General features: G+C 51.5%; 11 protein-coding genes across 11 annotated transcripts; 8 read left to right on the top strand and 3 right to left on the bottom strand.

Annotated features, from left to right (window-relative positions):
* Positions 1–1,298: 1,298 nt before the first annotated feature.
* VHC1 (Vacuolar cation-chloride cotransporter 1) lies at positions 1,299–5,401 on the top strand (the record flags this gene model as incomplete). Its single annotated transcript, XM_014687105.1, has 5 exons — positions 1,299–1,479; positions 1,536–2,073; positions 2,125–2,572; positions 2,622–3,630; positions 3,693–5,401. The coding sequence occupies 5 exons, from the start codon at positions 1,299–1,301 to the stop codon at positions 5,399–5,401; spliced, it is 3,885 nt and encodes a 1,294-aa protein (XP_014542591.1).
* A 421-nt stretch (positions 5,402–5,822) lies between these two features.
* G6M90_00g062900 (uncharacterized protein) lies at positions 5,823–6,625 on the top strand (the record flags this gene model as incomplete). The annotated part of the gene is made up of 2 exons (XM_066130753.1): positions 5,823–6,477; positions 6,576–6,625. The coding sequence occupies 2 exons, from the start codon at positions 5,823–5,825 to the stop codon at positions 6,623–6,625; spliced, it is 705 nt and encodes a 234-aa protein (XP_065986761.1).
* A 1,162-nt stretch (positions 6,626–7,787) lies between these two features.
* On the bottom strand, positions 7,788–8,912 carry yjiA (P-loop guanosine triphosphatase YjiA; the record flags this gene model as incomplete). The annotated part of the gene is made up of 1 exon (XM_014687107.1): positions 7,788–8,912. The coding sequence occupies one exon, from the start codon at positions 8,910–8,912 to the stop codon at positions 7,788–7,790; it is 1,125 nt and encodes a 374-aa protein (XP_014542593.1).
* A 359-nt stretch (positions 8,913–9,271) lies between these two features.
* On the top strand, positions 9,272–9,641 carry G6M90_00g062880 (uncharacterized protein; the record flags this gene model as incomplete). The annotated part of the gene is made up of 2 exons (XM_014687108.1): positions 9,272–9,392; positions 9,454–9,641. 2 exons carry the CDS (start codon positions 9,272–9,274, stop codon positions 9,639–9,641), a joined length of 309 nt encoding a protein of 102 aa, XP_014542594.1.
* Positions 9,642–11,173: 1,532 nt separating this feature from the next.
* Positions 11,174–12,961, bottom strand: DESI1 (Desumoylating isopeptidase 1; the record flags this gene model as incomplete). The annotated part of the gene is made up of 2 exons (XM_014687109.1): positions 11,174–12,631; positions 12,689–12,961. 2 exons carry the CDS (start codon positions 12,959–12,961, stop codon positions 11,174–11,176), a joined length of 1,731 nt encoding a protein of 576 aa, XP_014542595.1.
* An 843-nt stretch (positions 12,962–13,804) lies between these two features.
* On the top strand, positions 13,805–15,817 carry SCPA_1 (Carboxypeptidase S1 A; the record flags this gene model as incomplete). Its single annotated transcript, XM_014687110.1, has 4 exons — positions 13,805–13,933; positions 13,998–14,110; positions 14,169–14,826; positions 14,888–15,817. 4 exons carry the CDS (start codon positions 13,805–13,807, stop codon positions 15,815–15,817), a joined length of 1,830 nt encoding a protein of 609 aa, XP_014542596.1.
* A 1,035-nt stretch (positions 15,818–16,852) lies between these two features.
* Positions 16,853–18,656, top strand: G6M90_00g062850 (uncharacterized protein; the record flags this gene model as incomplete). Its single annotated transcript, XM_014687111.1, has 3 exons — positions 16,853–17,081; positions 17,144–18,545; positions 18,599–18,656. The coding sequence occupies 3 exons, from the start codon at positions 16,853–16,855 to the stop codon at positions 18,654–18,656; spliced, it is 1,689 nt and encodes a 562-aa protein (XP_014542597.1).
* Positions 18,657–18,932: 276 nt separating this feature from the next.
* Positions 18,933–20,034, bottom strand: G6M90_00g062840 (uncharacterized protein; the record flags this gene model as incomplete). Its single annotated transcript, XM_014687112.1, has 2 exons — positions 18,933–19,307; positions 19,363–20,034. The coding sequence occupies 2 exons, from the start codon at positions 20,032–20,034 to the stop codon at positions 18,933–18,935; spliced, it is 1,047 nt and encodes a 348-aa protein (XP_014542598.1).
* A 790-nt stretch (positions 20,035–20,824) lies between these two features.
* Positions 20,825–21,806, top strand: G6M90_00g062830 (uncharacterized protein; the record flags this gene model as incomplete). The annotated part of the gene is made up of 7 exons (XM_014687113.2): positions 20,825–20,854; positions 20,923–20,976; positions 21,053–21,148; positions 21,212–21,391; positions 21,444–21,488; positions 21,543–21,645; positions 21,697–21,806. The coding sequence occupies 7 exons, from the start codon at positions 20,825–20,827 to the stop codon at positions 21,804–21,806; spliced, it is 618 nt and encodes a 205-aa protein (XP_014542599.2).
* Positions 21,807–22,790: 984 nt separating this feature from the next.
* ACAD11 (Acyl-CoA dehydrogenase family member 11) lies at positions 22,791–24,361 on the top strand (the record flags this gene model as incomplete). The annotated part of the gene is made up of 4 exons (XM_014687114.2): positions 22,791–22,814; positions 22,882–22,958; positions 23,028–23,772; positions 23,852–24,361. The coding sequence occupies 4 exons, from the start codon at positions 22,791–22,793 to the stop codon at positions 24,359–24,361; spliced, it is 1,356 nt and encodes a 451-aa protein (XP_014542600.2).
* Positions 24,362–25,471: 1,110 nt separating this feature from the next.
* G6M90_00g062810 (uncharacterized protein) lies at positions 25,472–25,936 on the top strand (the record flags this gene model as incomplete). Its single annotated transcript, XM_014687115.1, has 3 exons — positions 25,472–25,593; positions 25,672–25,758; positions 25,849–25,936. The coding sequence occupies 3 exons, from the start codon at positions 25,472–25,474 to the stop codon at positions 25,934–25,936; spliced, it is 297 nt and encodes a 98-aa protein (XP_014542601.1).
* Positions 25,937–26,190: the final 254 nt, after the last annotated feature.

Genomic DNA, 26,190 nt, shown 5'->3' with positions numbered 1-26,190 from the left:
TTTGTAACTATTGGCACGACATGGCCCCTTCGTCTATGCAGCTTTGGTATGACTGTCAAGCAACTCTGCATGTATCTTGGACTGTCACCTGCTATTATTCGAAAGACATCTGTCCACGGTCGAGTCCGGGGTATCGCATCTTGTAGCTCGCCAACAGTGATTACTTGGGTAGCCATGGTCAGGCATGCCTCGAGTCTACGTCTACCATGGCTTCACAAACCCTTGCCGGGACATCAGCAGGTGATGGAACATGAGACCAAACGCTTCTGTGGCTTGGAATGTGAGTGGCTGCATGAATCCGGGGGCGGCAAAATGATGCAACGGCTTGCTTAAACGGAGTGCCATCCCGCACACCAGTTTCTCATCACGACTGGACGGTCCGATTGCATCCGGCCGCGGGGGACGGGTCACGTTGAACAGCAAGAGCACTTGGTCCTGGATCCTATTGGCGTTGGGATGTTAATACTATCATCATGTAGGTCGGCATCCTTGTGGAGTACTCGGTGTTAACATTGATAAGGGCGCCGGAGAGCACCAGGTAATCAACTACTAAGTACCAGACCTCAAGTGCTGCCGGGTCTCTCGGCATGGATCCTTCAACGTTCAATGTTCCAAACGATGTTGGCATCAATTGATGTCATCCAGGCCCGTCGACGGTATTCTGGCAGCTGTGCTTGTTTCATCTAGCGAGTTTAAGCCCCAAGTGCTCTGTAGTCCCGCGGGATTGTTCCACAGGTGACGGTTGGCCTGTACCAGTTGCCATACGAACCGACATGGACATTCATGTGGACCATCAGCCCTCTGAGGCTCTGATGATCGCTGATGATTGACCGCCACGGTTGCGGCTGCCTTGGCGGTCGTCGCCGGCGAAGGCGCGCCCCAGGTCTGACGTAGGTGGGCGTTGCTCCGCCTGAACCACTAATTGACCTCGCAATCCCGACCGTCGTGAAACCACGGCGAATTGTGAATGAGGGCCAACCTCGGGTCATCTGCAGAGAGTCAGCGACAGAAAAAATCTCCGCGTTTCATGGCCTCTAGCTTTTATCAAAGTCCCGACTCAACTTGCCAACATTGAAGCATCCCGCCGGAACAAGAGGGCGTGGCTGCATTTTCTTCTCGTTGAGAGTCTGGTTTGCAAATCATCGCCACACCGCCGAGGAGCTGGCATCAAGCAGAGCTTGTCATGTCTCCAAGTCACCGGCCGACAACGACCTGCGAGCACATGCTGCCGTGAAGGGCGCCATAGTGTGATAATCACATTGTTGCATTTCTCCTTCCTTTCCAAATACAAGCCCGCCATGCCTCCAACGCCCGACGACAAGGGTGACCCTCTGGCTTTGGCCATGGATGCGAGGAAGAGCTCCAAGCTGGGCTTGCTTTCTGGCGTATACATTCCCGTATGCTTGAACATTATGAGCATTCTCATGTTTTTGCGGTTCGGCCTCATTCTGGGACAGGTTGGATTTCTGGGAATTTTGGGTATACCAACACCCTCCCTTTGTCTCTTGCAACACAGAATTATTGACCAAGCCTAGGACTGTTGGCCACTGCCTACTGTGTTGATCTCTTGACCACCTTGTCCCTGTCGGCTATTGCTTCCAATGGCGAGGTCAAGGGAGGCGGAGCATACTATCTGATCTCGAGATCGCTTGGTCCCGAATTCGGAGGCTCCATTGGAATCTTGTTCTTCTTAGCCCAAGCTCTCAACACTGCCATGAACATTGTTGGTTTGATCGACTGCATTCGCCTCAATGTTGGACCTGGCTTCCCAGGAGGATATTGGGCAGGATATGGCTTGCAGACGGCAGCATTGGTCACTTGCACCTGCATGTGTCTTTTGGGATCAGCTACTTTTTCAAAGGCGTCTAATTTATTGTTGGCTATATTGACGGTAGCTGTGCTCAGTGTTCCATTGTCTGCCATCTTCAAGGCCCCATTTCGAGACGACGACGCTGGCATTGTATACACGGGGCTCAGTCTCAGTACTTTTGTCAACAATCTTCTGCCGAGTTCTTCCAAGCATGTCTATCGGGGATTGCCGACATTTCGAGACTTGTTTGGTATTTTGTTCCCGTACGCGCATATCCATTTCTCGGTGCGTATCGCTATGCTAACTTCTCTCAGCGCCACGTCAGGCATCTTTGCTGGTGCGTCAATGTCTGGGGATTTGAAAAATCCAAGCAAGGCCATACCAAAAGGCACACTGTGGGCCATGTTAACAACCTTTGTTGTCTATTTTGTTGTGATTCTCTCCATGGCTTGCACCATCTCCCGGGATTCCTTCCTCGCAAACGACAACATCATCTCTCTGACGAACCTGTCAGCGCCAATCGTCCTCGCGGGGGAGTGTGCAGTGACCTTTTTCTCCGCCCTCATGGGCATCATAGGTTCTGCGAAATTGTTCCAGGCCTTGGCGCGAGACAAGCTATTGCCCGGACTGTCCATTTTTGGCAGAGGGACCAAGAAGGCCGATGAGCCTATCCTTGCTATCTTTCTCACATATGTCATTGCGCAAATTGCCCTTCTTGCGGATTTGAATCAGATTGCAACCTTCATCTCCATGGGTTATCAGGTGAGTGTTGGCGCGTTGGACATGATGATTGGTGCTGACAACTTTTCAGATGACCTTTTTCGTTATGAATCTTGCTTGCTTTCTTCTCAAAATTGGCTCGGCCCCAAACTTTCGTCCCAGTTTCAAGTTCTTCAACTGGCAGACGGCCTGCATTGGTAGTCTTCTGTCTGCTGCCGCCATGTTCTTCATTGATGAGACCTACGCAGCAATTGCTATTTGTGTCCTCATTTTCGTGTTTCTACTGATCCATTACTTATGCCCTCCCAAGCGATGGGGCGATGTGTCCCAGAATCTCATCTACCATCAAGTGCGAAAGTACTTGCTGCGATTAAAGCCAGAACACATCAAGTTTTGGCGGCCACATATCATTCTGCTCATCAATAACCCCCGGCGCCAGACGCGGTTAATTCAATTTTGCAATTCCATGAAGAAGGGGTCTCTTTATATTCTGGGCCATGTTATCGTAACAGACGATTTCAACTCTGGCGTGCACGAGGCTCGGTTGCAGCAACAAGCCTGGACTCGATATATTTCCGAATTTTCAAGGATCAAGGCCTTTGTTCAGCTTACCATGTCCCCTTCGATTACTTGGGGGGTACGCAACTTGGTTCTGGCTGCTGGCCTTGGTGGCATGCGTCCGAATGTTGCTGTTTTGGGATTCTATAATATGGATGACCTGCGGAAATCAAACCCTGCGGTACCTATCCCGGATGTGCCTGCATCGCCATCTGACAAGATGAGACGCCCGTCAAAGTCGCAAGGCAAGGTCGCTAAGCGTAGGCGCGGAGATACGTCTGCACGACTCCTTGAAGGGACACTGCCTACCGACGTTATTCGAACCGAAGACATGGTATCTCCCACCGATTACATGATCATATTAGAGGATCTTGCTTTGAAATACAGACTCAACGTTGCCATAGCGCATGGATTTGACAAGCTAGAGACGCCCCGACATGATGGGTCTAATTCCAAAAAGTACATCGATCTGTGGCCCATCCAAATGTCTGCTGAACTATCTTCAGATGGCAAGAATGTGCTTACGACGAACTTTGACACTTGTAAGTTCCCATCATGTTTCAATAGGAAAAAGAGGAAGTCTTGTACAGACTAACATTTACAGATACCCTTATCTTGCAACTGGGGCACATTTTGCGTAGCGTTCAAGCCTGGCGAAGGGCGTTTGCCCTACGTGTTTTGGTATTTGTAGAGTATGAGCATGAAGTCGAGGAGGAGAGTGCTAGAGTCAAAGCTCTCCTGGAGAAATTGCGAATTGATGCACAAGTCCTCGTCTTCTACTTGGCTTCTGGCCATCTCAACACGTATGAGCTTATTGTTAACGGAAACACCAATGATATTGATGCCGAAATCATTGTTTGCGAAGCCCTCAAGGATGAGGAATGGTGGGAGGACTTGCAGATACTTCGCAGACAGGCCGAAGAGCTTTCCTCGAGCGAAGAGCTTTCGCAACTGGCCCAGTTTTTGGACTCGACAAATGGGCGACCTGGTGCATACAATCCACACGACGATGCAGGGAATACGCGCCGTCACAGTATGGCTGAATTTGTAGAAATGCACAGGAAGCCGGGCATCGCCACGCTCTCCAAACTCGGAGTCAGCATGGGAATTCACACTACCCATATCAACGAAGAAGTTCTGCATGAGCCCGAATCAGACACCGAATTTGATACAGATGTGGAGGGCTCTACTGACGATGAAGAATTCGAAGTAGGTTCTAGGGATTTTTTTTGGGGCTCGAGAGATGAATTGGGAAATCCAACACTGCGTCTATTGCTCCAATCTTCGCAGGACAGTGGTGCTGCAACGGAGCAGTCGCCAACAAAGTCTGGGCGAGGAAGAAGGTTGGGAGCCATCGAGTCGAGCGCTCAAATCCCCTCATATGGCACTATGAATACGTCTCAGACGTTGGCAGACAATCCCGAATCCTCGGCAACATGGCATGTCCCTGAAGTTGCTGAAATCGTCGCGAGCCCACCAGAGGCAGAGACCAGCGTTAAGATCGACTCCTTCCCTATCTTGGATCCTCTTCAAGTTCCAAAATTTCCGCAGGGTGGTTCTCGGCGATCACGCTCCATGAGCCCTTCGAGGGACGTCATTCGAGATGGAACCGTTACACCAACGAGACCGAACTTTTCGCGACAGTCATCTGCTGCTCGATTCTCTAGTCGACCAGTGCCTGAAACCAAGATTATCGCCGAAGGCGAAGGCTCCAAGATTAGTTTCGCGCCGGCTGCATCAAACCCCCCGACGCCACGAGCTGAACGACCAGCGTTTTCGAGACAATCCTCGCTCGGCAAGTTTTCAAGTCGTCCGTTGCCTGATACTAAAGTCAGCGGCGAAGAAGGCGCAAGAACAATTTCATTTGCACATCAGCCAGCATCTCAGCCACCGTCCCGAGCGCATTCGGGTTCCCATTCACGACATCACTCGAGACACGGCTCGCAATATTCTGTGCATGGTCAGGACCAAGCAAACCTTGTTATCCCAGAGCGTTCTGAACCATCCACAAATCACGCACCAAAAAAGAGCATTGTTGAAGATGGCGGGTCAGCCACCTCGGGACATGATGTTGCGCTCTCATTCAATGATTTGCCTAGTCGAGCGCAGCACTTGATTCTCAACGAACTCATGCGGCAGCATTCCAAAGACACGGGCGTCTTGATGACAACGCTGCCTATTCCTTCAGAAGGCACTAGTCTTGACGAAATGTCTACAATCCAGTATCTTTCTGATGTTGAACTTCTCTGCAACGACCTGCCGCCTACGTTGATGGTACTCAGCAACAACATGACGGTCACAGTGAGTCTTTAGATCATTTGCGAATTGCGCCAACGCATTTGTTGCATACTTTTAGGATTTGAAGCTCTTTATTCTGGTTCTTTGTAATGTAGCAGAGCGCTGAGACACGATGCAAAGCAATTATTTTATTCCCCCTTTGTTAGACTAAAAATTGACGATATTCACTACAAGCATCCTTTGTTACCGGGTTTCACACCTCATACCTGCTCACTCACACCAATGACAAAGAATCAGATTGGGAAAAACAAGAAAAAGAATTTTTCTTTAAAAAAAAATCACAACACCCATTCACATTGATCGCCTTGGTTGACCTCCATTCCCCTTGTTCCCTCCTTCGATGATGAAACAAAGAGCTCCTTGAAGGCCACATTTACGTCTCTCCAAGGATAGCAGGTTAACGTGATTTTCTCTTCTCCTTCATCATGACATCAAAATGCCTTCCAATACAGTATGGCCGCACTTCAACACTACGCACGAGCGCCCATCCTCTCCCAACCTCACAAGCCCGGTCAAAATGGTACTCGTCGACGACACAAATATGCAACCTACAGAACAACCGCATCAGGGGATGTTTAATGAACAGGTGGAACCTGAGCAACATGATGGAGTGAATATTTTTTTGATGAAGCGGCGTGAGTCGAGTAGATATCGTGATGACGGCAACACAGGCAAACCAGCAGAAGCACTCTTGGGACTGCCAACGGAGAGAGATTCCATGTGGGAAGATGATATCCCCTATTCTGGAAGGAATTCACGGTGTGATGAAGCACCGCAAGGAGGCTTTTCTGAACAAGAGACGGCAAGCATCCCACCAGTTCTCGGCCAAACACACACTAGTTTCTCCCAGCGTCGGGGATTTCCACGGCATAAGACTTTTCCTGAAAGTGTCTACAATACTGCGCCACCTGGTACGGATCCCACGACGACGGGACCGAGTAGGGAGTCCGAATTTAGTGTTGCGGGAGAATATAGCCCGCGTCCCATGTCAAGGCCAGTCGGGAAACCAGGGGCTCACTACAGCCTGGCCGACATGGACCAATTCGCCTCGCCGCCGGCTACGAATACCACATTCGCCAAGGGCATCAACAGTGCGTCGTATCGGTGTGCGCCGCTTCGGTACACCAGACACAGCTCAAGTACAACAACGACGGACAGTGAATTAAGGTCTGATAGGGGGCTGTCGCAGCGTACAAGCGCGACGACGACCTGCAGTTCGAGTGTGCGGAACTCGGCTAGGAGGTCGAATAAAGGAACGAGACCGCCTTCTGCGGCGAGCCGAAGGGCCAGTTCACGAGCGTCTCAAGAGCGATATTATCCGCCGCCCAGAACCAGCAGAACTTCGAGGGGCAAGCAGATAAGCGGCTGGTCGACGTCGAGGAGGACATCGGATGAGAACGAGCCGATATCTCAAAAGAGGCCCCCGCCCCGAACGATAATTAACAAATACAGTTTACCAGAAGCCGGGACCCAGCCCATGCACACATTGGGTGAACACTTGGCGATGGTTGAAATGGACATGGGGTCGGCAAATGGGATGGAAAGATGGTGTAGGAAATGCCTTGAATCTCACAAAGAAATAAAGAGAAAGGAGGAAGAGGAGAGAAGGGAAGAAAAAAAGAGAATTGGGAAAATAGACACTCAAAAAAGACGAACTTCAAAAGAGTTTCAGGAACAGATTCGGCTGCTGGTTAAATTTGGGAAGTTGAGTGAGAAGCTGGGCGTTGGAGGCGAGACGAGCTGTATTCCCTCCAAGAAGAGATGTGCTGGACACGAGGTGAGATGCATTGGATACGAGAACAAGTCTGCTGCACACGAGGAGAGATGTGCAACGCACCAGAAAGGAGATGCTAAACCCGGGGAGAGATGTGTTGGGGGAGAGAGAATATGCGTTGGACACGGAGAGAGGTGTTGGGGTCACCAGCAGAAGGTGTCAATGAGCAAGGAGGAAAAGGCCATTGCCAAATGGAGGGTAGCAAAGGGGGGTGATGGGTTTCCATATGGTTTGAGGATTGAGAATCTACCGCATGACTCGGTTGCTAGAATAACACACCGACGGTGGTTATAGAAGCTGATGAGAGAAATTTGACCTGGAAGCACTACGTTCGGTGCAGGGAAAGCATGTCGTATTTATAATGTAGTATATTGGCGATGTATGGTGGACAAACCTTGGGCTGGGGGAATTTGTGTATTTTGTATTTTGTTTCGTTTCGTTTTTTATTTTCCTCTTCTAATAATAAAACAAGATAATCAAGTGCTTTCAGCTTAAAATGATAAAAAAACGCGCGTACGTAGAGTCGTAATCGTGCCCATCGGCGTATCAAACCGGCCTTTCGTTTCTATGCAACGTATAACTCTAGCCCAGCCATGTCTATCATCACGTCTATCATCTTCATCTAGTCTACAAGATGCGCTTGACGCTCAGCTCGCCCTTATTCACGCCCTCGGCCTCCAGGTACCCACCGGCCTCCAGCTTCTTCCTCCACCTGTTGCCCTCGTGCCGTGCCAGAATGACAGTCATCCGCAGCGTCACGTCCCTGCTGGACGGGTGCTCCTGCTGCCCCTGCCCCACGGGCGTAAACGTCCACCGGCCAAACGCCCAGTTGAGAATGTACCGGCCGCCAGGGAGGCCGCCTGGCCGGGGCGCATCGGCATCCGAGTTCTCAGGGGCCGACGAGAGCGTGGCGACGGCCTTGATGCGGTACACCTCGTCCTTTGGGGCGGCCCGCAGGAACGCGAGGAGCTTGGGGGTGGACGTGGCTGCCGAGGGGGCCGCGAGCTCAACCGACAGCACTTCGACTTCGTTCTGGTGGCTGTGGGAATGGCCGTTGGTCTGCCCGCCGTGTTTGTGGTCGTGGTCGTGCTGTCCTCCGTTGACCTCGAGCTCCATGTCCGTCTCGGTCAAGTCCCTCGCCAGCCCGCCGTCCACGCCAAACACCAGATTCATGTCAACCCACCCCTTGTCGCTCTTGGCCCTCGCCACGTCAACCTCCAGGTCGCCCACCCTGTCGACGCACTCCTCGTACCTGTCCTCCCCCGCCGTCTCCCACTTGTTAAACACAATCAGATCTGTGTAGCGCGCCTGAATCTTGGCCGTGTAGCTTGTGTCCTCGTACCCCTGCCAGTTCTCTACGTCGATTACGCTTATCACGCCGTCTAGTTCGTACCTCCCCGCGTCTCTCGCCAGGCGGTTCACTTCCAGCGCCAGCGTCGCGGGGAACGCTGAGCCGCTGGTCTCGATGACGATGCGGTCGGGCGTGACTGTCCGGGCGAGTTCTTCCAGCGCGGGACCCAGCTGGCCCACGAGGTTGCAGCATATGCACCCGTTGAGCATCTCCTGCACGCCCGATATCGCCGAGGACGAGGCGAGTTGCGAATCGATTGCGAGGTCGCCGAATTCGTTCTTGAGGAGGGCTAGCTTGTAGGCTGGGTTCTTGGCGCGGAGTTGCGGCATGAGGTTGAGGATGAGGGTCGTTTTGCCGGAGCCGAGGAACCCGGTGATGATGGTGATTGGAATCGGCGCCATTTTCCCCAGCCAGCTAGAGACGACTCGTGTGGAAGAATCGCGGGTGACGGAGCGGGATTGCAGGGCGTGCGCTGCTTGTTAGATCGAATGCTTTTCTCTCCCCCCGGGATTGAAGGTTGGGAGATTCTGGCTGCTTATCTTATCAACCCCACGTTGTATCGGAGGCAGTTAGTTGTTACGGAGGAGAAAATGGGGGGTTGAAACGCCAACGGGCTTGACGTCATGTAGTTGCATAGCCCGCCTTGTAATTGACCATGGATCGGGATATATGAATCAGTGTCACGCTCTTCATTTTGAATTACGCTTTTCACACTCTCATTATTGTCATTGTAACTAAACAGGGAGTCTGCGTGCTCAAAATGGCGTCTAGTAACGACTCCAACGCCCAACAAGAGAATTTCAAGACCCAGCTAGACAAGGCGGCTGTGGACCAGCGAGAGCGAGACCAAGATCCAAAACTGAATCCAATCGTGGAAAAGAGTAGGCAATGCGTTCCCATACATCTCTCTAGTTGACTTTAAAAGTCGCCTAACAAGTGCAGTTGCCGAGTTCATTCCGGCCGCAGGCAAGGTCCTGGCGCCCAAAGAGAAGTCGCCTGGAGAAGAACGGGATGAAATCCCTGGTCCGCCCGACAGGCCTCATCACGACCACAAGATTGAAGAATTTGTTCGAGACCAGCATCGGAGCAAGATGCCGGGAGGCGATTTGAGTGCAGTAGCGCAGGATTGATTAGCATGCAGCTAGAGCAAATGTACGAGTACCGTCATGCATCGCGCCTCTCCAAGACATGAATGAATCTCAGATGTTCAACTGCAACGTTCATTTCGCATTTCCAAGAATCCGGCCCGGCCTTGATGCGATTTGGTTTCAAGATGGCAAGCCCGAGTCCATGATACAGTGTGGTCCTATCTCAGTCGTATGTTTGCTGTCCGTCACGTCTACAAGAGAATCACTTTACTTTTCATCAAAGAGATGTCCCCCCTTCTTGGCATTGTTCCGCCTACTGCTTCGTCCGAAAACGATCTTGCGGAAAATTTCCTATATCCAAGGGTTTTACTCTTCTGAGCGCTTCCCCGTTGGGGAAAGGCAACGCGACACCGTGGGAGGTCTAGGTGAAGGTCGTGGCAGCTCAGATAGCTTTTTGATGAAGAAGAAAGGAAGAAAAAGAGAGAAAACTTTGAGCGGATGCACGGGAAGATATAGAAAGATGGATGTGGACCGCGCTAGGCTGTACTGGGTTGGTGGATTCCTTGTCCCTGCCCTGATTGGTTCGCTGGTGGTGGACTGAAAAAATGCACCAGTGCTGCTGTGTGCCGCTCATTCACGCGTCGTGTTTCCCAAACGTTTTTGAAGTCCAGGACAGTATTCAGTTCAAATATAACTAAAACACGTCTTCAAGGCTAAGTACCAATACTTATAGGGCCAAAACAAACACGTGCCAGCCAGTTCATGTGAGGCGGTCCACTGTACTCCGTAGGTTGCAAAACCTTCCAGGATATCGTAGCGTCTATGACGGAAGTTTTCAACTCACGCACCCCGAAGCCTCGTCTTCGATCTAGACTCGCCCGAGCAACCTCTCAATCCTTATACAGAACCATCCCCCTTTGGATACAAGCACAGTCCGTGACAATTATTCCCCTTACACTTGAACCTCAAATCTCCAAAACACTTTTGCCCCTGCGGGCACGTCTCTGTCCCTGTCTGACAAGTCGCCGCATTCCTGGGGATGCAAATACCAGGAACATCGCATGCCATGCCGCAGCTGTTCGGCTCTCGAGGGTCATCCATGCATATTGACTGCGTATTGCACTCGTGGGGTTTGTCCGTGAGCCCTCCGCACGAGGGGTATGCTATCTCGTTGACGGCGCGGGAGGCTGGATATGCGGCAGCCAAGTTGGCAAGATAGCTTGCCATGATGATTGCGAATTTAGGTAGCATCATGTTGAATTAGCCAACTCTGGTAGGTGTCGTTGTGTTAACAAGATAAAATAAGGTGTTTTCCGATGTCGAATCCAAGTAGAAAGAGTCCAGGCAGCAAGCTTGGGATGGTCAGTATGCGCAAGACGCAGGGGGAGAAAAGAGGTAAGCGGTCGTTGGGCACACACACGAGTGACTCCTTCCTGAATACTAAACTGGCACATTTAGCTTAGAATCACGCGTCAAGTAACACAATAATGGAAGCCTGGCAACCCCATTCAGACTAAGAACATCTTGGTGAAACACTCATCGCCCAAACGCGCCACTCGTACTCTCATCTGTCATTATGGTTTCCGTAGCCCTTTACCCAGCAGCTCCTCTCCAACTTCTTGTATAAGCTGCTCGTTAGGGAAGAGCTTCGTCTTGGCCAATATGGTTCCTTGCGCGTCTAATGCTCTCAAAAGATCAGCCAGCTCACCGCCTAAACTGATGCCGAACACCAGATGGCCCAGAGCAGAGAGCATGCCTTGCAGAGCTTCTACCGACTTGTCCTCCTGCGCGATAGCCTCGAGCAGCGCAGCAGCCAACTCTACTTGATCCTCTTCGGGGAGACCAGCGCTAGAATCTCTGTCTCTTTCTCCACGGCCAGCCAGGGCAATGTTGAAGAGGAGTGATGCCGACGCCACTCGTATATTGTTGTGGGCATCATCTAGGAAACTAGTGGTTACTAGTTGTACGAGCGCAGAACGTAGGCTGGCATGCTGTAGAACTTCGTGCGCAAATAGCGGCGTGGAAAACATGTTGCATGCCATCTGGATTGTTACTAGGCGCAGGGCGTATGGACAAGAGCCTAAACTGTTGACGGAATTCAAGACGGTCTTGATGGTTTTGTGTTCTGCTTCTTCGGAGGAGTAGGCACTCACACGAGGGTCTGACAGCGCGCATCGGAAGAGGTCAATAACTGCGAACAGGACCTCGGGAGGAAGTTGCGAAACCGAGTCCCGGATGCAATCTGACAGCTCCTCAAGTTCAGGAAGAACGGCATCTTGGGGACCTAAGGTACTTCGCGCTTCCAAGAAAGATTTGAGCTTCTGAATCTGCGGTCTTTTGGCAACGTCGCCCATCTTCGCTTCCAACTTCGCCATTGGGGGCACTTTCGAATAGAGAACAGGCCGGGAATTCGGATCGGAGAAGCTGGGTAGTCGTAGATTCTCGTGCGGATGAGATGGATGTGCCGCGTGTACAAGAAGTTGGATGTTATTTCGCAGAGTTGTTTGGCTAGCTCCGCTCCATCTAGTTTCCTCCTTGCCTTTGAGCATGGTAACAAAGGTTGGTGTTGCTCTGACGGAGAAATTGTGCGAAATACTCATGGATTGGGGTTGAGAGACGTCTGCCTTGATAAACGTGACTTGGTTGCCAAACTCTTCCGCCAGCCGGTCATACAGCGGATACATCATCTTGCATGGCGGACAAGTAGCAGAGGTGAAAAACACTATGGCGCATGAGTCTCTTGCGCCGTCCAGCAGGCGCGTGAGCTCGTCTAATGTAGCAACAACCTTGACTCCGTGCGGCCTTGATCCGTTGCTGGAAACCTGAGCACTTTGCTCCAGGCCGAGGATAGATCCGTTTGATCGGCCTGCATTTATTCCTTGAGTCAATTGAGGTAGTAACATGCGGCCCATGGGTGAATCTAATACGGCCTGTGGCATGCTGACAATATGACTGGGAATGCCTTTGCCGACAAGAAAGTTGGCAAAGGAGTCGCTGAAATTGTTGCAATTGTGACGAAAGAGATCATATGCCTGGACAATGCTAGTCAGAAAAAAATGATTGCTACTGCAGCTGTCGTTGTAACCTACCTCTAATGTGAATATAGGCCGCAACGAATCCAGGTACTCCTCGATTATGTCCAACGGCAGATTGGTGGTCCCCAGGTGAATCTTCTCCAATGGCTGACCTAGGTGAGATGACCCCGGTGTGATGGCAATGATGCCGCCATCATAAACGTACTCGCGGCCATTGAGCTGAATTGAGGTGTGGTATATGGCATCGAGTTGGAAGCCTAATAAGCCCATGGACATTTGCCGGGCCAATCCGCGGGAGAGGTCGTATACCAGCAGTTGAACGTCCATGTTTTTGTGTTGGGCCAGATGTCTGGTAGGTAAGTGATCAGGTCTTTCGAATTACTTCTGGTTGGTTAATCTCTATGCATTTTGTTTGACTTTGCGGGTGTCGCGGGAGGCAGCTGCTGATATGAGGGTTTGGAGGCCAGGCAACATCGAGTACGTGAACCGAAGCTTCTGGAGTGGACGTGTCCTCGTTTAGCGCCCAAATCTGGATGCTCCTACTCCGACTCCGATGATTTGAAACTCCAGGCTTGCCATGGTCGTCGCCCCGGGACTGCGTCGTCACGTGCACCGCCCAGAAACACTGCGAAGGCCTGCTTTAACTTGGGCTACACTTTTATTGTCTGGATAAAAAAATCTGACGACTATCGGCGGCCGAGCGTGTAAGAATAAATTAACTTGCAAAGTACGGAGTACGTAGTTTTAGTCTCCAAAGAATGTCTCAGCCACGGCTTTGTTCTGAATGGGTCTGGTAATTCCGCCTCGGCGACTTCGCGCCGCCATACCCTGTCCAGAAATACACCACCCCGCGCAGTGAGTTACTTTACTCGCTGTAAACGCCTATCGGGTACCATCCCCGGCGGCATTCCTTGAAGGGCAGGTCCAGAACATTGAAGCGACATGACTGTCTACTCCCTGCTGGGCCTGCTTCAATGTACTGCGGTCACCGTGGCCAACAAGGTGCGTGGGGATGGCGCCCTAGAGAGTCCAGACAGCGGGGGTACGACTTCCGGGATGAAGACCCTAGTTTCTTCGACTTGGGCAATTTCAAGGAACATTAGAACTCCCTCGATTTCACACGCTATGATTTGTGTAATTTGTTGATTTATTTAGCCACAAACAAGAAAGATGCTTTCTACAGGTCTCTTGCTTGGCGGTCTGGCCAGTCTGGCTGCCGCCCAGTTCCCACCTCCTTCTGAGGGCGTCAAGGTCATCAAATCCAAGCTTCACGAGAACGTGACCATTTCATTCAAAGAGGTGAGACCGGCCCTATCTTCTGTATTTGGATCAATCAAATGGCTAATAACCGCAAACCTTGTAGCCGGGGCTTTGTGAGTCCACACCGGGCGTCAAATCCTACGCTGGCCACGTCCACCTTCCCCCAGGTTTATTGGATGATGGCTCGGGCGAGAAGCAGGATTATCCCGTCAACACGTAAGTTTGTACTGAGAATTGGGCATTTATGCAATGCATTGAATCTCATAATGTTTAGATTCTTTTGGTTTTTTGAGGCTCGTCATGAACCGGAAAATGCTCCGCTGGCCATTTGGCTCAACGGGGGCCCTGGTGGCTCTTCCATGATCGGTCTTTTGGGCGAGAACGGTCCTTGTTTCATTGGTGACGATTCCAAGTCTACAATTCATAATCCTTGGAGCTGGAATAACTATGTCAACATGCTCTACATTGATGAGCCTAATCAAGTCGGCTTCTCATACGACATTCCCACCAATGTGACCGTATACGCTGGCAGTGAAGAGGCCATCATTGTTCCCACCAACTTTTCGACCGAAACACCTCAGACCAACCTTACAACACGAATTGGCACTCTTTCCAGTCAAAAGTTGTCTCACACCACCAACAGCACCCAGCAGGCTGCCCATGCATTGTGGCACTTTGCCCAGACCTTCTTCACTGAATTCCCTCATTACAAGCCGAATGATGACCGAATCAGTATGTGGGCTGAGAGCTACGGCGGCCATTATGGGCCTGGATTCATGCGCTTCTTCCAGCAGCAGAATGAAAAGATTCTCAATGGAACTATTGATGTGGAACACGCACACTATCTTCATCTTGATACTCTGGGCATCGTCAATGGCTACCTTGACGCCGTTATCCAGGAAGAGGCGTCCATCATCTTCCCTTTTAACAATGTAGGCGCAGTCTGGTACCACCAACGACCCGTGGTGTACGGATATACTAACAACCTCATAGACTTATGATATCAAGGCCATCAACAAGACCGTCTATGATGGGCTAATGCACAACTTTACCCGGGAGGGGGGTTGTCGTGACCAAATCATTCAGTGCCAGAAGGAGCTTGTTGGCATCGACAAGAATGCGCTCAGAGTGGCGCGAGACTTCCCCTCAGAACTATGCCCAAAGATGGAAGAAACGTGCGCGATGAGCGGCGAAATGGCTTTCGAAAATAGCAACAATGCTCGTTTCGACATCTCGCACCCCAAGAATGACCCATTCCCGCCTCCACACTACATCGGCTACCTCGCTCAAGAAAAGGCCCTCGGAGCCCTTGGTAGTCCTGTCAACTTTACCATGTCATCACAGACCGTCGCCCTGAACTTTTTCGCCACCTTGGATGAGATTCATGGCGGATTCTTGGACGCAGTTGGCTACCTTCTCGACTCGGGTGTTAAGGTGCATATGATGTATGGAGATCGCGACTTCGCCTGCAACTGGATCGGAGGAGAAATGTCATCTCTTGCCATCCCTTACTCGCGCGCAGAGGACTTCAAGAAGGCTGGGTACACCCCCTTGATTACGTCTGAAGGCGTGGGCGGGCTTACCCGCCAGTTTGGCAACTTCAGCTTTACTCGTGTCTATCAGGCTGGACACATGATCCCCGTGTATCAGCCCGAGGCTGCGTATGAAATCTTCATGCGTGCATTGTTCAACCGTGATATCCCCACTGGCTTGTTGCCTGTACACGACGAGTTGTCGACTGTCGGCCCTCCGGACACCTGGCACGTTAAGCAGGCTGCTCCCAAGGCGCCCGAGCCCAAGTGCTACATCCTGGCGCCTGAGACTTGTACGCCTGAGATTTGGGAGAAGGTGAACAGCGGCAAGGTGACAGTCAGGGACTATTTTGTTGTTGAAGATAAGGAAGTGGGTGATGGGGAGTTGTAAGACGCTGTACTTTTTAATGAGGGAATGATTCCTTTTATCACACGCAGCTATAAAAAAACGACGTTTCAACTTACCAAGAAGACCTCGAGTTGGCATTTCCGCTTGAATGATGATTTCCCAATCTAATTTACTGACCTTCCACATAAAGCGGATCAGCCCTTCAGTGTGTTTCAGAGCGCGGCCGCTACGTTGTATGAGGAAGGCATGAACCAGTCAGTTCATATCCACGATGATGGACAGGAATTGCTGCACTAATTTGAACAAGTGTTGGATGCGTCGCCTCGATATGGATTGGTGCTGGGCAATATTGAATGTTGAAGGCCCTATTCCACTCAACGTCCAGCCTGGTTTACTCAGTGATAAGGAGTCTGACGCGTCACGATGCGTGTACAGACAGTCTACTTTTCTAGACTCTTACTGTCCTTGGCCTGGTACAGCCCAATACTGTTTTAGATTTTACGCTTGCACGATGCTTGTATCATGCGTGTAATTTCATTTGACTACAGAGCGAAACATTAATTAATAAGGAGTCCGGTAATACATAGTATGTAGGGCTTTTTATTAGTTCACATGTTGCTTGGACAAGGGTCGACGCAAACTGGTGGAGTCTGGTTTGTGTCTGCACATTCGCCATCTGGCTGCATATGGACATGTGATTCGTCTACCCACGGCTCCTCTCCCCCCACCCACCCCCCAAGACATTCCAGATCCCCTTTTATCCTTACCCACCATCGTTGCCGTCGTCGACCATCCACATACCCGTCATTGGAAGTGTGGCTGTCATCCCTTTTTCGCCCAGCTATTTTTGTCTTGCGTGGCACTTTTTCCTCCTCTCACCTAGTGATTGACTGCCGTTTTCTCTTCGTTACACTCCCTCCAATACGTCGCCTGCGGCTTACTCTTCCTTAGCTTGCATACGTGCCACTCGTTACACACGTTTCAATCGTTGCATTTTTTGCGTCAAGTTGCTCGCTCTCGCGATTGAAGGGCGAGAGTCAAGACGGACTTGCGTGCCACCAACGCAAATCATCCCTCATGCGAAAGCAGTCGGTCTCGCTGCCGACGAAACACACCGTTCACGACCCTCACGAGAAACCTGATCGATACGGAAACGGTCGTCCTCAGGGTGTTTTTGCGAGGATGAAGGAACAGTGGATGTCACAGTCGCAAAAGACTCGATGGGTCAAGACTGCTGCAATTGTCTTGTCCGTTTGTCTGCTGTTCTACTGGCTGTCACCGAGAGGTGTTGACGTCCGCAGTGAGGGTGCGTATTAGACTATTCTGCGGTAGCAGGAAAGCATTTGCTAACGATATGACTTTTTGCAGCCCCTCACAAGACTGGCCACAAGACCGGCACCACGACGAGCACTACCCCTGAGGTCAACAAACCCAACGATGGCCAGGTACCTACCGACTCATCCTACGGAACCACTCGGTGTGCCAAGTCCTACTCCAAGGATAAGCCGATTGTTCAGTATGTCCTCATGATTGATGCTGGCAGCACCGGCTCCAGAATCCATGTGTACAAGTTCAACAACTGCGGTCCTGTTCCCGAGCTTGAGAGCGAAGAGTTCAAGATGACGGAGAAATCTGTCGGAGGTCTCAGCAAGTACGCCGACGACCCTATCGCCGCCGCCAAATCTCTGGATCCCCTGATGGCTGTCGCCATGGAGAACGTCCCCGAGAAGCTCAAGCGATGCAGCCCCGTCGCCGTCAAGGCCACCGCCGGTTTGCGCAAGGTTGGACCCCAGAAGTCCGACGCTATCCTCAAGCAGGTGCGCGAACACCTTGAGAAAGACTATCCTTTCCCCGTTGTCTCCGATGAAAAAGGTGGCGTTTCTGTCATGGATGGCGCCGATGAGGGTGTCTACGCATGGATCACGACCAACTACCTTCTCGGCAAAATTGGCGGTCCCGATAAGAGTGAGACTGCTGCTGTTTTCGATCTCGGTGGCGGCTCGACTCAGATTGTTTTCCAGCCTACCTTTAAGGAGGCCAAGGCTGGTGGCATGCCTGAGAAGCTTGCCGAGGGCGACCACAAGTTCTCTCTTGACTTTGGCGGCCAGAAGTTCGATCTGTACCAGCATTCTCACCTGGGCTATGGTCTGATGGAGGCCCGCAACGCCATTCACCGGCTCCTTGTAAACGACATGAAGAAGTCCAAGGAAGATGACACCACCTGGCAAACCAAGCCCATCGTACACCCTTGTATTACCCCCGGCCGCACTCGCGAGATCGAAGTCGAATTCGACAAGGATACTAAGAAGACGTACAACTTCACTGGTCCCGCCGAGCCCTCCGCTTCGCACGCCTCACAATGCCGCAGCCTCGCCGAACGAATCCTCGAAAAGGACAAGGAATGTAAGCTCGCTCCCTGCTCGTTCAACGGTGTTCACCAGCCATCTCTCGCAAAGACCTTTGCCAAGGAGGATGTTTATATCTTCTCCTACTTTTACGACCGCACCCAACCCCTCGGCATGCCCGACTCCTTCACCATCCGTGAGCTTCACGACCTAGCACAGACTGTCTGCAAGGGCCAAACGGGCTGGGGCACTTTTGACAGCGTTCCTGGTGCTCTTGAGGAGCTCAAGGGTCGTGAGCAGTACTGTCTAGACTTGAACTTTATGACCGTACTTCTGCATCACGGATACGACATGCCTATTGATAGAGAGGTCAAGATTGCCAAGAAGATTAAGGGCAACGAGCTGGGGTGGTGTCTGGGTGCTAGGTATGTCAAATATCCCTGGGAAGGATACTTTATTTGGTACTAACACTGCGTAGTTTGCCTCTCTTGGAAGCCGGTTCTGGATGGTCATGCAATATCAAGCAAATCTCATAGAAAGAGCTTCGGACACGGCGTTTATGAAGTCTTTTAACGTTTTAATCATTGTGTAATCCTTTTCCAACATGGACCATGGAAGAGTGTGTATGACGTCTTATTTCAAAATCGGGCAGGGGGCTTCAAAGATGAAACGTCATGAGAGAGCCGTTATGATCGCGGCAAGAATCAAGATCATGGGAAATTTTGGTGGTACAGTTGCAAACGAACTGACCGTTGTAAAGAAAAGAGGCGCGACAAGAATCATAGAAATTTCCAATATACCAAGAGGACCGGTCATATCGGTGCCGTCACCATACCTAAAACATCTTCAACCACTTCCTCAGGTCCCATGTCTGCTAATATAGCCGCTACGGCCTCCAACTTGCTGCCCCATTGCATGCTTCGCTCATCCTCTGGAGACGTAATTCGTATCCGGTGTAAATATACCTTCTTGACAGCAAGACCCACAAGTGCAGGTGCCACGAAGTCTACTCCATGAAGGGGGGCAAGACACCGCATCAACTTGTCGAGATGTTTTGTTGCATTGGGAGTTATGCCGTCTGCTACAGCGCGGTGCATGCGTAAGAAGGATACAATATTCATTTGATAACGGGTCACCTCGATGTCAACTTGGACTTGTTGACTGAGTTGTGCGAGATGGCTGATTTCCTGCACGCCCTGTTAGCACCTTGCCCTCAAGAGGAATTTGCGAGGCAAGCCGTACGCTCTCTGGTATCAAGAACGAATTACTATCATTCCGTCGATTCACGCTCTCCGCCGATCCCCGCTCCACCTCGTCTTCCTCGTCGATATTCACAAACCCCTCCTGGTCGGGATCATGCCAATGCGCCAAGGAAAAGAAGTCATTCAAATGTGGTGTAACTCGCTCTCCTTTCCCGGGAGCCTCTGCCTCCAACACGGGTATAAAGATGAACTGCTTGGGGGCAGTCTGCACTGAAGTCCGTGTAAATATGCGTCGTGTACGAAGTAGTTCGAGAGCCTGAATCTGGACAGACTTGGGCGCCAGGTTAAGATTCTTGGCGAGGATGCAGTTTGCGATTTGAGAGCTCGGCAAGAGCGGAGATGCGTGTAGGCTTCGCCGTGGGCCGTGGGCAAAGTAATCTGGTTGTTGGGGTTGTTGGGCGGATTTGGGAGGCAGGAGGAGAGCGGATGCGAAGTCGTCGAGGGTTGTGGAGGGCGTACAGTCAACGATGGAGCAGGTAAGCCCAAATGTACGGGTTGCTACGAGGCAGAGTTCGGTGGTGAGGAGGGATAGAGAGGCGGAGGGAGTGGTTATTATGCCGTGTTCGCGGGAGATGAGACAGAGGAGGAGGGCAAGCTCGAGGTCTGATAGATGGAGGATTTTCGAGACGATGGGTGAGGTGGTGGAGGCCATGGTTGGTGCTATGAATAGTTCATGGCGGTCAGAGGGAGCTTCAATGCCGGCTCAGTGGTATCGTGTGGGCTTTTGGAGGCTGTTGTTGTTCAACGTTGTCGTCAATTCGGGGATTGTAGCAGATTGGCGGATGGTGACGGCTTGATGCAGGCCGGGTTTAGCTAGAGTCAACCGGCGGAAATTCAATGTTGATGTCACTCTGGTGGCGGCACTACCCACTGCATGGGTCACACGGGCTCCATCTGAGGCACCAGCCACCAGCACTGACCAGTTGAGAGCACCTTGGTGGGCAATCAACGGACAAGGAGTCCTTGAGTTGACCTTTACTTACCTGCCTGGGTTGTAACAGGAGCTGACGTTAGACCCCTGTCATTCATAAAAGTAACCGGTGGTTGCAGTCAGTGTGTCTGCTGGTCAGTACTCTGTAGACTCGAGCTACTTGACTGGTCCATCCACCTTCCACCGCCGGCCTCAGCGTCCAGTCGCCGCCTCAAACAACCACTCCTCTACCACTCCTCTCTCACACATTCGCATCAAGTTACCGCCTTGCTGCAGGGTCTCGTGCTCAGCGACGCCTGGCCACTCCGTAAACCTACCCCAACAACTTTATTCCATTGTACCTGCTGCGAAAGGAGCACATCTACTCAACAGCCGCCTACTGCCCAATCGAGACGAGCTCGCGAGCTGCTCTCCCCCCTCGCCGCGTGAGCGCTGAAACGCTCCTCGTCCATCACCTCATTGACGACTCCTACATCCTCACCAGTAGCGTCCATACATCACAACTGCCAACATGTCTTCGCGGAAGAAGGTCCTCCTCAAGGTATGGCCGGATGGGCTCCTTGGTGATGTCGAAGCCTTGGCGTACAGACGGACACTGACGGGGTGCAGGTTATCATCCTTGGAGATAGCGGTGTCGGCAAGACGAGCTTGATGAATCAATATGTTCGACTACCAAACCCCCCGCCCCTTCGGCACAACAACTACACAGAGTATACTGATGGGTAATGGTGGGATACAGGTCAAGAAGAAGTTTAGCGCGAGCTACAAGGCTACCATCGGCGCCGACTTTTTAACACGAGAGGTCATGGTGGATGACAGACAAGTCACAATGCAGGTAGGTTGGGCGAGCTATCATCAGCATCCAGGACCGACAACGTAAATTGCTAATGCGCAATAGCTTTGGGATACTGCTGGACAGGAGCGATTTCAGTCGTTAGGAGTCGCGTTCTACCGTGGTGCTGACTGCTGTGTTCTCGTGTACGACGTCAACAATGCCAAGAGCTTCGAGGCTCTCGACAGCTGGAGGGACGAGTTTCTGATCCAAGCCTCACCACGGGATCCTCCCAACTTTCCATTTGTAAGTTCTGTTTTGGGCGTGGTGTTATGGGACGTTGGCTTACCCTGTGTAGGTTGTTCTCGGAAACAAGATTGATGTGGAGGAGAGCAAACGAGTGGTATGATATGACGACTTCTCCTGTTCTGAATGGGTGAAGCCTAACATGTAGTAGATTTCAAACAAGCGCGCCATGACCTTTTGCCAGTCCAAAGGGGATATCCCGTATTTTGAGACTAGCGCCAAGGAGGCCATCAATATTGACCAGGCTTTCGAGGGTAGGATCCCGCTCCACAAACAAGGGTGATATATGTACTAATGAAAGACAGTCATTGCCCGGAACGCTCTCGCACAAGAAGAGTCGGAGGAGTTTAGCGGCGAATTCGACGACCCTATCAACATCCACATCGACAACGACCGTGATGGTTGTGCCTGTTAAGAGGACATGAATGATATCAATGGGTGGAAGCGCAATGGGGATATGTGTCAGAACGTGTCTAAAGCAGCATATCCGGACCTGAAGAGGGCATCTTGTTTCGCGACTCGTCATGGGTGTGGAACACTGGGTGTCGAAGGTTCATTTTCGTTTTGGGTGTCTCATGAATATTTTCACTTCCCTTTTTTTTGGTCCATTCTCCTGTCTGCTCTGTTGTCTCGTCCTGACTTGTTATGCACTGCTTTTTCGAGTTCGGGGTTTAATTAGGTGTTGCCATCGATTGAAATGTGGAAACCGCTTTCCAGGCTTCACGCATTGCCATAGAGTTGATTAGAATGTATTTATCTCGACAGGTGATAGACGAGGTATGTAGTGCGGGTGACATAGGTCAGTCAATACACCGGGATGTTGACCCAAACGGGAATCAGCTCCATGTCCTCGGCTACAAACTTGGAAAATCATACGAGGGGTCCATGGTGGAATGACTGACGACTAAGTGATGTAAACGGGATCAGAGACGGTTTATAGTGGTGATATCTCGTCCGCAATGTGGCATGATGGCACGGGATATCCTACAGGGTAGCTGGAAACAGACATTAAATGGCTTGGTGCAGACCCGCAATGGCCGAGGCATCTAGCAGAATCCCTGTCAATTCCCCAGACTAGGGGCGGTTCTGGACGGCCTGCTCCGAGTGGCTCGATACTCCTGCGTCCACACCAGCCATACCGAAGTAGCGTTGATGAATAGCCAGAGAACCTCGGCTCCTCTCCCGTTACTTAAGGATGCCAATCCAAGCCGTCTGGTAGCTTTGACAGCCTTTCCCCTGGTCCTGTTTGTTTCCGCTGAGCCCATCTACCATAACCCACTCTACCCCGGGGTTTCCGACTCCTGTCATTCTGATTGACGTCAAGTAGCCTCGTTGCTAGGCTGGCTGTTTTGATACACTTTTACGTTTACTTCACTGTGGTGTGACCCAAGTTGCAGATATGTCTGATAAAATCCCGGCTGTCGTAGGTGCTGCTGTTCATTGGACAAGATCGATTCCACTTCCTCGACTTACGATGCTGACCGATGCAGGTCTCACATTTGGTGAGCGATGAGGCTAAAAGGATGATTGATGTGGTGGCCAAGTTTGTCGAGGAAGAGTGCATCCCGTGAGACCCCAACATGTTACCCATGGTCACGACCACATTTAGCTTCAGCTTTAACTGACTATGCTGCAGGGCTGACCCAGTCTTGGAGGCCCAGGTCGGCCAAGGTGATGATCGGTGGGAAAACCACCCGGCCATCATCGAGGAACTCAAGGAAAAGGCCAAGAAGCTCGGTCTTTGGAACATGTTCCTGCCCAAGGGCCATTACAAGGAATCCCCCGGATGGACTAATCTCGAGTACGGCATCATGGCCGAGTGGCTCGGCCGCTCACGAAGTGCTTCTGAGGCGTGCAACTGCGCTGCTCCCGATACGGGCAACATGGAAGTCCTCGCCAAGTATGGCAACGACGCCCAGAAGCAGCAGTGGCTCAAGCCTCTCATGGATGGCAAAATTCGCTCTGCCTTCCTTATGACGGAGCCCCAGGTTGCTTCGTCAGATGCTACCAACATTGAGTTGGACATCAAGCGCGAGGGCAACGAGTACGTGCTCAACGGACAAAAGTGGTGGTCTAGCGGTGCTGGCGATCCCCGCTGCAAAATCTACATTGTCATGGGCAAGACCGACAAGGCGAATAAGGATCCGTATAGGCAGCAGAGCGTGGTGCTGGTGCCTGCCGATACGCCCGGCATTAAGATTAACAGGATGCTCAAGGTCTACGGGTATGATGATGCGCCTCACGGCCACGGACACTTGACCTTTACCAACGTCAGGGTGCCGGTGGGTAACATGGTGCTTGGAGAGGGGCGAGGTTTCGAGATTATTCAGGGTCGTTTGGGACCCGGCAGAATCCATCACGCCATGAGAAGTATTGGCGCTGTACGTTTTTATATTTCCATTTTCTCCACCCTGCCCTGCCACCCTTGCTTATGAATTTGGGAACTGACGAGCTTTTTAGTCCGAGGTCGCTCTCGACTGGATGCTCATGCGTGTCAACGACGATCGCAAAAAGCCCTTTGGAAAGCTCCTCCGCGAGCACGGCGTCATCCTGGAATGGATTGCCAAGTCCCGCATCGAAATCGATTCTGCGCGTCTAATTGTCCTCAACGCCGCGCACAAGATGGACCTTCTGGGTCCCAAGAAGGCCCTCAAAGAAATCGCCCAGGCCAAGGTCCTCGTCCCCCAGACGGCGCTGACTGTCATTGATCGCGCTGTTCAGTCCTTTGGCGGTGCCGGCGTCTGCCAGGATACACCACTTGCCAACTCGTGGGCTGGGATCCGAACGTTGAGGCTGGCTGATGGCCCTGACGAGGTGCACCTGCAACAGATGGGCCGAAATGAAAACAAGCGTGGCAAGGAGGCGACGCAGAAGATTCAGTGGCAACGGGAGAAGACGGCAGGTTTGATGAAGAAGTACGGCACACAGACGGCCCAGCCGGGTGCCAACATTCGCCACGCCAAGATTTAAAAACAATGAGGATAGTCTAGTATAGGCTCAAAGTGTATCTATGGTCTTGATTGTGAATAAACGGTCTTTATTACAATGTGTGGCGAGCTGTTTGAATGGCCCTGTTCCTACAGAGTCATGCACAGTCGAGGCGGCCTTGAACGGCTAACACGCGGGCAATTCATCCAACTAATGCATGGCAGAACGTGTTTTCCTACTAAACATGAATGCTTTTTGCCAATCGCTGTATTGGCGATGAACCGACCCGGCATTCGTCTGCTATGGCAAAACAAGCAAAGCATATTCAGAGCTCAAATCATGAGCTGTCATTTTCCGCACTTTGGCAACCCTGACAACACTGACTCAACTATCCATGATAAATAATAACCACATCCATCATGCACCAGGCAACTACATGATGCAACGTATAACGCGTTCACAACTGCTCCAATCCACCATGAACTGGTTGGACCACAACGTGCAGCGCACAAAACACACCGCCGTCAGCGAATCAGACTGCCCTTCCCTCCCTGCGGCAAGCTGCGTCTCGCACAAGTCCGTCCCTGGACATGAATTGCTCTGCCGACATGGCCAGCCTGCCCCGTGCGTCTTGTTTTGTGGCGATGGCAAACCGACCAAATGCATCAATGTTACTTCCCATGGGGGATGCTCGGGAACCAATGGCTCCACATGCCACAGCAGCAGCCAGCGATGACTCTTTTGTGGACCACATCGCGTTGCCCTGCCGACGGCCCAAAGATGGACCATCCATTTACTTTCCCAAAGCCCAGCAGCGTGACATCTTAAAGTGCACATCTGATTTTTCCCCAATCCTTGTGCATACAACGCCCGTTATTGTATAACAGGACAGCATCCTGGTCCTGTTCTCTGTTTTGTTTTCTGCTCCGACAACCACATCCCGCGCATAAATCACAATAACGCACCGGTCACCAGGTAAGCTGCCCTCCATCTCGACGTGAATATTTAGATACCGCTGCTCCCGTTGTTATTAACGGCGTTTCTGACAAGTCCGCACGCAGAAACATATTCACGCTGGTCGTTATACATACTTTTTCCCCAACAAGAGCCCCCCTTCGTTTTTCTTCTCCCCTCAAAAGAAAGAAAAGAACAATGTCAGCCGTCCTCGGTGACAAGGACGTCAACGCCGTCATGGACCAGCAAAACGCCGCCAAGGACGTTAAGAGCATGGAGTACCACCGCCAGGTATTCCAGTCCAAGATGGCTGCTGAGACGTACGTTCTTCTTTCTTCGCCCGCCGCCGCCCGTCAGCGACTCGGCCCCCGCGCTCGGCTTGCTGATGCCGCCTCTAGGACCAAGCAATATGTTTCTCCGTCGGATAATATCATGAGCCCTTGTACGGCCAAGATTAACGCTTTGCGAAATAAGCACGCCAGCAAGTAGGTCTTTTTTTTCTTTTCTTTTTGGACCTTGTTTCTCTTATGGCGCGCGGGGCCACGGAATTTTTGTCTTGCTGATGCGATTGGCAGGGCCAAGCCCAAGTCTCTCTTTGCCCAGGCGAGTGTTAAGAAACTCAATGGCGAGAATTCGCTCGGCGCCCGGTCCATCCAGCAGTGATTGAAGCGCTGGACAAACTTGTACATCATTTGTTTTCCGGGTTTTGGTGTGCTTGCTTGTTTTTGCGGGTTTGTATGGACTCTCTGCGGCGCCTGTCCTTTTGATATAGCATAAGGGGAAGAGGAATGCTTGTTGGGGAATGGACTCGGTAAAGGCTGGCGTTATGGAGACAACTTTCATGAACACACATGACGATTTTGGCTTTGATTAGGGACGAGGATATTTCCCTTTTGGTTTGGGCTGATAATGATTCT

The sequence above is a fragment of the Metarhizium brunneum genome, chromosome 3 (assembly GCF_013426205.1).
Source record: "Metarhizium brunneum chromosome 3, complete sequence".
Taxonomy (NCBI): Eukaryota; Fungi; Ascomycota; class Sordariomycetes; order Hypocreales; family Clavicipitaceae; genus Metarhizium; species Metarhizium brunneum.
Note: the sequence above shows the minus strand (reverse complement) of the source record. Positions and strands in the feature narration are given on the sequence as shown.